This window comes from Neoarius graeffei, chromosome 3, assembly GCF_027579695.1.
Source record: "Neoarius graeffei isolate fNeoGra1 chromosome 3, fNeoGra1.pri, whole genome shotgun sequence".
Classification (NCBI taxonomy): domain Eukaryota; kingdom Metazoa; phylum Chordata; class Actinopteri; order Siluriformes; family Ariidae; genus Neoarius; species Neoarius graeffei.
Window position 1 is genome coordinate 8,591,530 of NC_083571.1, and position 13,802 is coordinate 8,605,331.

General features: G+C 44.5%; 1 protein-coding gene across 1 annotated transcript in view; it reads right to left on the reverse strand.

The window, feature by feature from the left end:
• Window positions 1-13,802, reverse strand: part of syne1a (spectrin repeat containing, nuclear envelope 1a) — a 491,960-nt gene that overhangs the window by 155,951 nt on the left and 322,207 nt on the right. Inside the window, 1 exon segment of the mRNA XM_060915606.1 lies at window positions 8,079-8,222. Coding sequence (XP_060771589.1) covers window positions 8,079-8,222 — 144 coding nt within the window.

Sequence of the window (13,802 nt, forward strand, 5' to 3'; positions counted from 1 at the left end):
GGCAGGACTTCCTCTCTAACCAGCCACACGCACACATTCACACAAAGAGGAAAAGCCGGCACAGGAAATGACCTCAGACGGGGGGGGGGGGGGGGGGATGATGCACGACACACAACTGAGCTGCCAGTCTGTGATTTCCTTCCTTCCTCTGCACCAATCACACGCAGCTTCACCACAAATAAGCAAGCAAGAGGGAGGACGAGAGCTCGGATTACACAGTTCTCCTGAGGAACCCCTCCTCCTCCTCTCTCTCTCTCTCTCTCTCTCTCTCACACACACACACACACACACACACACAAAAAAAACTGATTAACAGAACTACACTTGTCACATAACGCGGGGGGGAAAAAAAAAAAAGTGTTCACAATTCCGGCAACACAATATATAAAATATATAGTGCAAAAGATTGTGCGCCCCCTATATCAACATATTTCGTGACAAATTTGGGGACGGACAGATGATGAGTCGCCAAAAAAGAACAAGAGCACAATATCCCCTGAGCTAGCGATAACATTGCAATCTGGTTAGTCAAATGACTTTCTATGGATTTGCCCGCTAAGGTGCCATCGCCTTGTCCACGGCTGACGTTTACACGTAGCTAGTTAACTTGGACACTGTTAAGCTGGGCATACACTGTGCGATTTTTGGCCCGGTTTTGATACGATTTTCACTCGTGCGACTATTTTGGAGATCGGGCCGAGTTTTGGCTCAATCGTGCGTCTCGGATCGTGTAGTATACATGGGGTAACGACAAGCAATTAAGGGCCTCTGCATGCTCTTGCGACAAGACTTTCGCAGATAGCTTTTCGCAGACAGTTGTAATTTATCGTTGAGCGGGGAGTAATAGTTGTGCGCGATGTTATTCACTGCCACAACGCAAGGGGGTGCGAAGTCGCTAGGAGTAGTTGGTGGGTGTGGTTAGTGGAGTGTTTATCCTCCGGTTACTTATAATGACTAGAACTGGAGTCGTATAGATGTCCGTACTTCCTCACTTCCTCGATCAACCGCTCTTCGTGCTGCTCCATCTTCGCTCGTGTTTTTAAAAATGGCGGTCGTGAAAACAAACCAAACCGGGAAAGTAGGGAAGCGGAAGTGCGTGTACAGCGGATGTAGAGTGGACCAATCAGAACCCTCTTGTCTGCGACGCTGTCTGCGAGGCTTCTGCGGTGGTCACAATTTTTGGGAGGTGCGCGCAGAGCGTCTGCGAAGGGGGGGGGCTATGCAGACGCCATCTGCGACGCCATCTGCGAGGACTGCGTTGTCAGCATAAATTGGCCTTAACACCTCACGACCTCCTCCCGATCGATCGGATGAAAATCAAACCTGTTTGAAATCCTGAGCATTGGATCGTATAGTGTGAGAACAGGAATCGTAAGCTGCGTGCTGTTTACCCCTGCGATTCACTCATATAGTGTGAGCAGCAGCTGAATACTGCGATTGAAAAAAATCGCACAGTGAATGCCCAGCTTTAGCATGTAAAAACGGAGTTACGCTAACATGAATAACTTATCTGAAGTCCTTCCAGAAAAGTTTTAGCATAATCTTGCCAAATAAACAATGTAGAAATCTTTTTCTAGTAGCGTTAGCTACCCAATATGATTTTGAAAAGATTTTGCTAGCATGTCAGGTGGAGCTTCACTGACTAGCTAGCTTAACGTTAAACCACCATGATTCCACAGGCGGATTCATTATGTGCATCAATACATACACTTGCATGTGTGCGCGCACGCTCACACACATGAGACCTGTGAGATGGACAGTATTGTACTAGTCGGTCACAACAAATTGTTGGAATTTTTTGTTTCGATGTCAGATGATGGTCTTGCGTTTTTTTGTCTTGCTTAAAGCAGTGTTGCTGTTGGGCCGTTATTAAGCTCGAGGTGTGGATCCGGGTTTTAATCAGGTTGGACTGTCAGGTTTTATTTTCTAAGCAAGCTGCATTTACAGCTATTCCACTGTCTTCCTGAATTAACATACGCATACACTGCCAGATCTGGGTCAGAACACGACCATGCTGCTTTGTGGGGGTGGGGAGGAGTGTCTCATCTCATCTCATTATCTCTAGCCGCTTTGTCCTTCTACAGGGTCGCAGGCAAGCTGGAGCCTATCCCAGCTGACTACGGGCGAAAGGCGGGGTACACCCTGGACAAGTCGCCAGGTCATCACAGGGCTGACACACAGACACAGACAACCATTCACACTCACATTCACACCTACGGTCAATTTAGAGTCACCAGTTAACCTAACCTGCATGTCTTTGGACTGTGGGGGAAACCGGAGCACCCGGAGGAAACCCACGCGGACACGGGGAGAACATGCAAACTCCGCACAGAAAGGCCCTCGCCGGCCCCGGGGCTCGAACCCAGGACCTTCTTGCTGTGAGGCGACAGCGCTAACCACTACACCACCGTGCCACCCCAGGGGAGGAGTGTTACAATAAAAAAAAAAAAAAAAAAGAATGGTTCTTTTTCGGTTCACTTGCGTTTCATGTTGTAACGTTCTACCAGGTGTTTATTCTACAGCTTCTACAAGTTAGTCATGCCCCTTTTCCACCAAAGCAGTTCCAGGGCTGGTTCGGGGCCAGTGCTTATTGGAACCGGGTTTTCTGTTTCCACTGACAAAGAACTGGCTCTGGGGCCAGAAAAACCGGTTCCAGGCTAGCATCAACTCTCTGCTGGGCCAGAGGAAAGAACCGCTTACGTCAGTGGGGGAGCGGAGTTGTTAAGACCAACAACAATAACAAGACCGTGAAAGATCGCCATTTTTAAGCGGCGAGAAGCAGCAGCTGTACAAATGCGAAGTCAGCCATTATTATTATTGTTGTTGTTGCTGCTTCTTCCATGTTGTTTTTGCTTCGATATTCGCGCCAAGGTTTATGCAAACGTAGCGACGTAACTGACGTATACAGCGACGTAATGACGTGGCTTCGCTTAGCATCGCGAACTATGGAAAAGCAAACTGGTTCTCAGCTGGCTCGCAAGTTGAACGAGTTGTGAACCAGCACCAGCACTGGCCCCGAACCAGCCCTGGAACTGATTTGGTGGAAAAGGGGCATCAGTAACTCCAGTCGGTTGCGTCAGAGGCATTAGGTTTTGTAAGCGTTGTAGGAATAATACAACGATGCGTTGACTGAAAATGTAATTTTAATACTTAAGTATTTTTAAAAGCAAGTACTTAAAGGTCCCATGGCATCGTTTTTTCATTAATTGTGCGGTGGTCTCTAGTATGAATGAATGCCCCGTGAGCCGGTTTTGGTGAAAAAAAATGCTGTGGTTCTCCTGTTTCAGGCTGTTCTAGTTTGGTGGAGGAGCGGGTGGCGGGAGAGCGACAGGATTTCAGCTCTTATCATTAATATTCATGACATGTAAACGTGTTATCTCTGATTGGCTAACAGCACTGTGACACTACCTCCAGTGGGTCAGAACAAGCGGATGTGGGTGTCTTACTATGACGAGAGAGAAGGAACAAACCGCGAAGGGAAAAATACCGCGCGCTGACGTCATTAAGGTGCGACGCGAGGAAATAAAATAAATTCAACAAATGCTTGGGTTTTTACTGAACAAACAAACAAATAAAATGAACGAGTGACTTAAAAAAAAAGAATGTGGGTGTCTTTGTAAAAACTGTTTTGATTGGCTATTATAACAGAGCATGCTGCATGCTTTTTGGTTTTGTAGCGCAGAGTACCTGGCTAACTGCAGGAAGCGGTTAGCTGCACAGCTAATGTAGCCATTGCAAGGCTAACGTGGCACCGATTTTAAAACACGGCAAAACGACTTAACAGTTATACACTTACTTGTTCGGTGTTTGTTGCTGATGCGGCAGGGATGCTTGGTACGGACCCAGGCTTCAGTGACAGTTGATGTGCAAAACCTGCCCTGTACTGTCCCAAGTTGTGGAAACATTCATCAGGAAAATGCTTCCGACAAACATACACCGTCTTAGGTAGACTCGACGGCGTATTATTGGAGTAAATAAAATTAAGCCACTGCGTCTTCAGGGGCTCTCCCGTCGGCAGGAAAAACAGACTCTCTTCTGTGTTGTCACATCCATGTACAGTGCAACTTCCATGTTTCGCTCGCTTAGGTGATGCCATGTTGTTGTGTCCTCTATGGTCTCCTCACTACAACTGGGCGGGCAATCCATACAGTGGGTGGGAATCCAGAGGGGGGGCGTGGGGATCATCTCCCTTGCTGACGTAGTAAAGGGAAGAGTTTATCAACGCGCCGTTTTGACGCGCCATTCTCAAATGTTGGGCATAGTTTGGTTTACACATTATGAAATTTCTAGCCACTGGGGTGACTTAAGAAGGTCAGAGGAACTCATTTTAACGTTAAAAAACCTCAGAAAGTGAAAATTTCATGCCATGGGACCTTTAAGTAAAAAATTGACTGGATGACTTTCGCTTGTATTGGAGTAACATTTGACCAGCGGGATCTGTGAAAGTTCCTTCCCGTGCCATGTGGCGCATAAGGCGGCGCCGATCTCCGTTTCCGTAGCCCTTGGCTTTTCGCCTATTACATAGCTAGGGTTACAGCTGGGGGGCGTGTCCTCTGGTAACTGCAAGAGTTTAACTCCCCACTCACATCTGTATTGCAGCATGCCTTGCCAGATGGCATTAGGTGCCATTTTTATGATGGTCTTGGTATGACCCGACCGTAAGTAGAACTCACGATCTCCCGATTGAGAGGCGGACACGCTAACCACTAGGCCAACTCGCGGTAGTGGGATCTGTACTTTGACTTAAGTAATGAAGTTGGGTACTTTTTCCACCTCTGAAAAATTGTGAGAGGAGTGGATGTCAGAAGGAAAACACACTCTTGTGAAATTGTCAAAGTATAATTCTGTTAATCAATGCGACCCAATTGAACGAAATTATAATATTCGTATTACCGACATATAACAAGGGATCCGACCAAGTTTTGTGAAATTCCTCCAAAAATTTAGCCTAGGAAACTAGACCCACCCGCCTAGCGGCCAAAAATTTTTTTTGCCTAGCGAATGGGTCTAGCCTCGCACCATATAAACAAAAACACCCTGGGCATCAAATCGTGCCCGCCAATCACAACGCAAGGTTTTTGTTTGGATTCTTTGGGCGGGCTTTTGCAGGAGTGACGACAAGGCTGCGCGACGCTGGAGAAAGCACAACAGGAAAGATGGCTACGGCTATTGAACAGCGCTAGTTTGACTCCGCTTTGGAATCAGTTTTAGAAGAATTAGACTTGGAGTTTTCGTTGAAACATGAGCAGGAAGAGGCTCTCCGCTCATTCCTTTTCAAGAAGGACGTTTTCGCTGTTTTGCCGACCGGCTATGGCAAAAGTCTGATCTACCAGCTGGCTCCGCTCGTAGCCAAAAGGATGGGGCTAGTTTGTGCAGTACGAAGAATTAATAAACAGCTTTGAAACATTACTTTTTGATTGTTTCTTATTTTCCCGTTATTTTAAATTTAAGGGAAATTATTTCACCAAACACCACTAAATAAAAACTCTCAAAAACAGTTTAAGCAAACCCTTGAAAAACACTTGGAAAAAAATGTGTATGTGGTACAGACTCCAAACTTGTGGTCATTATCTCCAAACTTCTTAATATCTAGAACCTGTTTATTAATTAATACGCATTTTGAAAAATTATTTATTTCAAGGCCTCCCCCACTGCTTTCTGTCGCTCTGACTACGTCACAGTCACTGTTGCGCTGATTGGTCAGAGCGTTGGCCTATACGCACAGAGACAGTTTGAAAGACAGCGGGTTGTTTCTCCTACCCGCTTCGGAAATGTCTACGGATTGAGGCCAGACTAAATATTCACATTTAGTCTGGCTTGCCAGGCTACCAAAAACTGTGAGAGGAATCGATTTCAGAAGGTAAGCGCCCTTCCCGGGACGGACGGATGAACATCACCACGACATAATCCCCCTTCGGGTCTTTCGGCCAGCAGGGGATAGGAAAAAAAAAAAAAGTTCAAATTGTATTTTATTAGTGTTTATTCGTTTTAATCATTACTTTAATAATTCCCCTAATCCCCGTGTATATCTGATATACTGTACAATAACTTTTTCCAAACCAACCTATAGTTTATAATCGTGTCTTTTGTATCCCGTAAACATCTACAGAGCTTCTCCTATGGTTTCCAAGTGGGGGCGAAAAAAAAAAAAAAGAAATACGTAGCACTATTTTACAATTTATCATCAAAAAATATCAAATTCCAGTAAGTGCAAATGCGAAATGAGATCAGATCCTGAAACATCTGGGGGCAGAAATCGAACCACAAGTCATCTCGAACCCAACAGAACTGTATTTTGTAAAAATAAATAAATAAGAAATTATATAGACTGCTACCAAAATCCAGAATTGTGACACCCAAAGGCATTTTTGAGACAAAGTCGGCAAACAGTCTTATTTTGTCAATTTGGGTGTGCCGAATTCAAATCTGCAATATGCCGAGCTCTATCTGACCTCTGTTGACCTCTAGAGGTCATTGAACTTTGGGCCTGTAAACGTCTCAGCTGAACCCAGTTTCTCAGCTTTCTAAGGAATGAAATGTACTAAAATGATTAATGAAGTTAGCAAATGGCCTTGTTTGTTAAATGTTTGGGTGCTGAATTCATTTTTCATTTGTAAAACGACATATGACCTCTGATAACCTCAAGGTCATTAAACTTGGCCTATAGGCCTATGCATTTAACGGCATTTTTAAACTGACTTTACTCCCCCAAAAAGAATATGAACAGACAAAAAACAAATAGAAAGGAACAAATACAACATTAAATGCCAGTCCATGTACATGTGACTTACTTTTCACAATGAGAATGCCTAGGCGATCACCTTACATAACATTGCATTACATTTAGCTGAAAAAAGGACCGATTCAGCAGCATACAAAATGTGGGGGCGTACAGGGTATACAGGTTAATCAGGGTTAGTATATATGAGAGTTTTTTTCTTTGTTTTTTGTTTTAAACGGGGTAAAGCCTTTACAAAAAACAACAACAAAGAAAAAAACTCTCATATACACTAACCCTGATTAACCTGTATACCCTGTATGCCCCCACATTTTGTATGCTGCTGAATCATATCATTCCTCGAACCAAAATATAAAATGTCTCCTGATATTGTAATATGTGGTAGAGATTTACAACAAACTGCAAAAAAAAAAAATTTCTGAATGGAATCGAAAAATCTGAATATTTCAAGCATGTAATTTTTTATATGCTCGTAATTTAATTCTGCTCTAATTCTATTTATTGCAATCGGATTCCAAATACTCTATAAACATTCCATTCTGTTATGAATCAGAAAAAAATATATAATAAATCACAGCACTTTTATTTTTTTAAAGTACTTCATTGTTCTACTTCAGCAATGTTACACAAAGATCGATCCATAACAGTTGTAAATGTCCCTCAATCCCACAGGGTGTCGATAATGGTGGACACCGTTAGTGGAAAGCGATCACTATTATTGACACCTCACGTGAGTGACTTCTCAAACGCGCGTTTAGATACAAAATGGCGGCTGTCGAATGAAAGAGTGAGAAACAAAGTAGGTTTGGACGAGGAGATCATGAAATATCGGTGAATTTGATCAGTAAAAACACGTCCGTGATCTTTCCACCATGCTTACCTGCGATGATAACGTCCGGGCTTTCCGAAAAATTGCTGATCGTGCAGAAAAATATTCCATCTCCAGTAACGAGTTGTGTCATCAGACGACAAGATCAGAGGGCGAGGGCGGGTCTTCCGGTTGATTAATTAACCAATAATAACTGTTGGAACTGAAACTCAGCTTTGGAACATTTTTTATTGGTAAATCTGAAAAGGTGTCGATAATTATAGCTGCTGCTCTATTTCTTTTTTTTTTTTATATCATGTCAATAACCAAAATTTACCATTCTTAAGAATTTGACTTCCTGCCTAGCGAGTAAGATCACAGTTAAAGATCACATCACAGATTAATGCTAGCAAACTAAATGAGCGAAACAACAATACTGTGCTTTTCATCACACGAGGAGGTTAAAGAGAGACGCCGCGTTACTCGACCCAAACTGAAAAGGTCATTCAGAAATAGTACCGTGTCGCTCACCTCATGGTGCTGTATCTGCGTCTGAAGCTCGTGGATGTTGCCCGTAGCGACGGGGCGGTCCTGAATGACACGCTGCGCTTCCTCGATCATCTTCTGAAGGTTCTTCACTTCCTGTTCATACTGCTCGTACTGCAGCACGGCCTCCTGGGAACATCACCGCCACAGAGAGATCTAATTAACTCCGCCGACCGAACAGGAAGCACTCAAACACGACAATTTGTAACGGACTAGAGCAACATACCGTACACTCCCCGGCCACTTTAATAGGAACTCTTGATTCTAAGATCCTTGGAACGCAATGTGCTCTTCTGTTCTGCTGTTACCGTACTTTTCTGCTCACCACCGTCGTAAAGAGTGATTATATGAGTAATCCTGGCAAAAAAGCTCGGACCAATCTGGTGGAGTTTCCATCCACAGAACACTCGCTCGACTCAGTGTTTTTTGTTTTTCGCACCATTCTCAGCAGTTTCTGAAACACCCAAACCAATCCATGTGGCTCAAACCTAGCCTGGGCCCGCCCATCCTAAGCGTGACGCAGCACGGGGGCCTGTTGCGAGCTTAGTCTGGCAAGGCAAGCTATCTCCAGCTCTTCCAAGCTCCCGAAAAATCGGGAGCCAGTCAACTTTGAGCATCTCCAACGGCCCTGGGTAGAGGCGCGTTCAAGGCAGTGACGTAGTAGAACTGCGACCGGAAGCCATAGATTGTTTACAGGATCTATGCCGGAAGCGCTTCATTCACTAGAAACATTACGAACATGGAGCAGCGGCAAGCCTTTGACACAGCGGTAGATGCTGTATTGAAAGCATTCAACGGGAAGTTCTCATTGAAAACGGAGCAAAGAGCAGCCCTGGAGGTATTTATCTTCTTCCTGTTACTCAAGCAGTTTCCGTCGCGTCACATACGTCAGAGGAAAGAGTGATGTGATTGGTTTAAGCTTCGTCACAGCCTTTTCTGGCTTCGACCAGTAGCAAACTGAGGCATTTCAGGGAGGCGGGTCAACCACGCCTTTGGGAAACGGTTGGGCTTAATATCTTTGCCAGACCAAATGCTCGCAGAGCTTTGAAGTCGCGTTAGCCAGACTAACTTCTTCTATTGTTCTGGTGTCTCCGATGGGACCGTCTTACAGCGCACGTAGAGGTGTGGCATGTGTATTGGATCGTTTTCAGCAAGCGCTGCGTTGCCATATGTACCTGATATTTTACTGATCCGTTGCCCATGTGGACGCGATATTTTTTTTTTACCCGCTAAAAAAAATCTCGTTGCCGTTGTCGTGTAGATGTAGCTGTACCTTCTAAAGGTGAAGCTATTAGGCCACATCATTAAGGGAATGTAAATGTTAGTTACCTACTTAATTCAATTAACTTCTTGACTCGAATTTGATCGTTTTTGATTGATGTGAATCTCAATTGGTGATCGTTTTTGATTCACCAGTGATGCGAATTTCAAACCCATTGTTTTTATGCTCAAATCCCACCTACCGGTAAGTTCAATCTCACTTTCACTTAATTAAATATTTCAGAGTGAGCTCTACAATCACGTGACTCATTGTAGTAACAAGTTGTTTGCCATTTTAGGTCAAAACAGACCTTCGGAACAGACTGCAAGGAGAGCACCTGGCCGCCTGCTTGAGGATTTCCATTAACGGGCCACAACCAGAAGACAAATTATGAAAGGGCACTCGAACTCTTTTTCTCAAAGCCAAGAAAAATCAAATGCACAAGTGCAGGGTGTGGTCTTTGTAAATAGGGCTCTGTAGCAACATGCTAAAATAAAATACAAGGTGCATAACCAATACCAACGAATTTGTTCTTTGTTAGTCTTATGCCGCTTTTCCACTACCAACGCGGCTGAGCCGTGCCGTGCTGAGTTGGGCTGAGTCGAGCTGAGCGGGGCTGTTGGAGTTGCATTTCGACTACAACCGCGCTGAACCGTGCTGGCTGGAAGTGGGTGGACACATTGGGTGGAGTTAGCGAAAGTGGGTGGACGTCACGTGATGTCGTTAGGCGGCGCAAACAGTGACATCAGTGACCTTTTAAGCGGTAGTCTCACGACCAGGATAGTGAACAATAAACATGGAGGACATGGAGTCGTTAGTGTTGCTGGTCTTGGTGCTGTGGCTTGTTGTCACCGACAACGCCAACAGATACTGGCAAGAGCGTATAGATGAGGCGAGGCGCATAAGGCTTCAGAAATTCTCGTAATTCGTAATTCTTCTTCCGGGTTTACGGTGTTTACAGATCCCAGCGTGCTCGCGGGGCGTGTGTGAACATGTGAGGACACTCCTCCTCACCAATCAGTGCACAGGGGAGTGTCTCCTCATGCCCCTAGCCCCACTCAGCTCGGTTGGGCTCGCTTCAGCCCCACTCCAAAACCGTGCGAGTTTTGGGTGCTGAGTAGGGCTGAAGCGAGCTGAGTCGTGCTGCTCTGAGGTAGTCGAAACGCGAGCCGTGTCGGGCTGAAGTGAGCTGAAAAAGGGTAGTGGAAAAGGGCCAATAGTTTAGTAGTATTTAGGGGTGTTCACATGGCAACTTTTACTCCGGTGTAGCACCGGGGCTGCCCCGGTAGAGCGTTCACACGGTACAAAGTTATACCGGTGTCGCCCCTGAAAGCTGCTTAAACCGGTGCAAATCTAACCCTGCTCGGGAGGTGGGTTAAGAAATTTACTCCGGAGTAAATGCTAGTTCGCAGGGCAGCACCGATATAAAATGGGCCGTCTGAACGCTACAGGGGTAGACTCGCTACGCGTGAGGAGAGTTGATTACATACGGGCATTGCATAATTTGCATCCTGGTATTTTGCGCTTCCAAAATGGCGAATATCAACAACAACAGAACTGCGTGTCTTCCAGTGTTGCCAGATTGGGCGGTTTTAAGTGCATTTTGGCGGATTTGAACATATTTTGGGCTGGAAAACGTCAGCAGTATCTGGCAACACTGGCGTCTTCGTCCACGTTGTTTTCCCCAGGGATGAGAGTGGGTGGTCACCAAAAAAGCAGAAAACAAGATGGCGCCTGAAGCCGGGGGTCTGGGAGGGATACCCCCCCCCCCCAGGAAAATTTTGAAAAATAAGGCCTTACAAACCACTTTTCCTGCAATCTGAGCTGTAGTAGATAAAAAATCTGTTGTCTTTTTTTATATATTTACATGAAAATATGTTTCAAATCAATCGGAGTATTGTTTGAATTCAAAATAAAAATCACATTCTACATTCAAGGCTATGGTTATAATTTATGATCAACAAAAATGACAAACTAAATTCACATTAAACGCAAGTTTTATTAATTATCAAAATGTTCATATATTAAATAAAATTTCTTAGGGAGAAAAGGTCGGTCTCCCTATGTCCTCATTAGTTGCATATGATTTCAAAAAGTCTTTTGAAATATTTAAGTTTTCAAAACTGTCAGCATTAATTCAGATTTACTGACCATCATATACATGTTCAATGTATTAAATCAAACGAATGCTAAGTTTACACTTTATACAATTATTTATAGTTCACAGTCGCTTCTCATTTTCATTTAATCATTTCGACGACTTCTTCAGCCTTTTGGCCAAAGACGAGAGCTTGTCAGCTTGTCTCTGTTTTTTATACCAGCATCGATTTCACGTACCTTCGCTTCGTCTCGCTTGTCAATTGTATTTGGCATTTTGAGTAAAAAAGCCGATACGAAAGAGAAACGTATTTTTGAAGCGCAGCGACGATGAACATGTGCAAGTTTCGATAAAATAGAACAGATGCGGGTACTTCTGTAAGAACTGTTATGATTGGCTTTTGTTCTCTCCCACACTCTTGTAAGAACTGTTATGATTGGCCAGAGCCGGCCCGTGGCATAGGCAATATAGGCAAATGCTAAGGGCGCTGCGTCCATCCAGGGGCGCAGAAACGGGGGGAGAAAAATTATGACTTCCACTATTCTGAAAACGAGTCAGCATTATGTCTTAGCCTAATTTAATTGTACAGCAAAGCATGTAGTCAGGGTGCGATTTGTCAAAAAAAGCGGGGTGTGGTGTCGTGGTGGTTGTTAATCATGAAACAATAAGCGCTCAACAGTGGTTCACCCTGTCTATAGCGCGTCTTCGGGCGCGCAAGTGCGCATCCGCGGCTATTCTCTGTTTTGGCCATGTAACAGCCTAAGGCTACGTTCACACTGCAGGCTGAAGTGACTCAAATCCGATCTTTTCGCCCATATGTGACCTGTATCCGATCTTTTATTGACAATATGAACGACACAGATCCGATTTTTTCAAATCCGACCCAGGCCGTTTGGATATGTGGTCCTAATTCCGATTCCTATCCGCTCTTTTCATATGCGACTTCAGTCTGAACCGCCAGGTCGCATTCATCCGACTTACATGTCATCAACAAGCCACAAACGTCACTATTCTGCGCTGAAGTAGGCGGCGGGTCTCTCAAAAAAAGTTACAACAACATGGCGCATATGACATCAATGCGAGGGACGCTTCGGGCTGTGAAGGTTCTGAATCTTCTCAATGGAAGGACGCAGAGGTTAGGGAGCTGATTTCCATTTGGGGGGATGCAGCTATTCAAGCTAGATTGGATGGGTCATACCGCAACCGGGCGGTTTTACTTCCGTAAACACTGGCCATGCTCACTGCGTGTGACGTCGTCGTATCCTGCAATGCGCATGCGGAACACTTTTAGGTCGCTTTTCGTTCATACTGAGGGTCACATACAAGTCGCATATATTTGTTAATGTGAACGACCTCACAAAAAATCGGATTTCACAAAAAAATCGGAATTGAGCATTAAGCCTTGCAGTGTGAACGTAGCGTAAGTATTGTTGGTTAAAGAGTGTTTTTGCATAACGTAGATAACTGACATAGATCTGTTGCTTGTTTTGAATATGGCTGCACTTTGAGCAGTCTGTCGGTGTCGTTGAGCAGTCTGGGCTGAAGTAAAGGTCTTTTATGCACCGAACACGTTTCGCAGCGAGATATTCCAATGATGCCTGGCACGTTTTTTTTTTTTAATAAAACAAAGTCGCTTTGTTGATCTGTGTTCTCATTAAAATGACAGTTTAGCAGCTCATTCAAGCAACCATGTTGCGAAGAGCTTCCTGGAGGAAAATATAATAAACGCATTGAAAACAAGAAACAATCTCAGTGCGTCAAGACTGCAGGGAAACGAAACAAGCACTCAGATGTGTTCTCTTTACCAGCGCCGGCGATTGCTATAGGCGACCTAGTGTGCCCAGGGGCACCAAGGGCGACCAAAACCCCACCAAAAAGGAGGGATGGAGTTATTGAATGGAGATGTTACCAAGTGCATCAGTGGTGTACAGTGTTTTCAACCACTGCGCTGCCGAACTCTAGTACCGCGGAACACTAGTGTGCCGTGAGAGATCACCAAGTGTACCGTGGAAAATTATAGAATGACTGTATATTGTAAATATTGGCAACAGCGTTTTAGTTTCAGTCAACATTTTCTATCGGTGATGTGCCTTGAGATTTTTTCATTGAAAAAAGTGCGCCCTGGCTCAAAAAGGTTGAAAACCTTTTTTACAACACCTCTGATGCGGCTGGGGCTGTAGAAATACGCGCTCCTTACCTCTGCTGTTACACTACCTGTGACAGTAGCTTCTGCTGAAAGAAGCTTTTCAAAATTAAAACTGCTGAAGACATACTTAAGGTCAACAATGAGTCAAGAACGTCTGAATGGGCTTGCTCTGATGAGCGTCAACCAAGAGATCTCAAGAGAAAT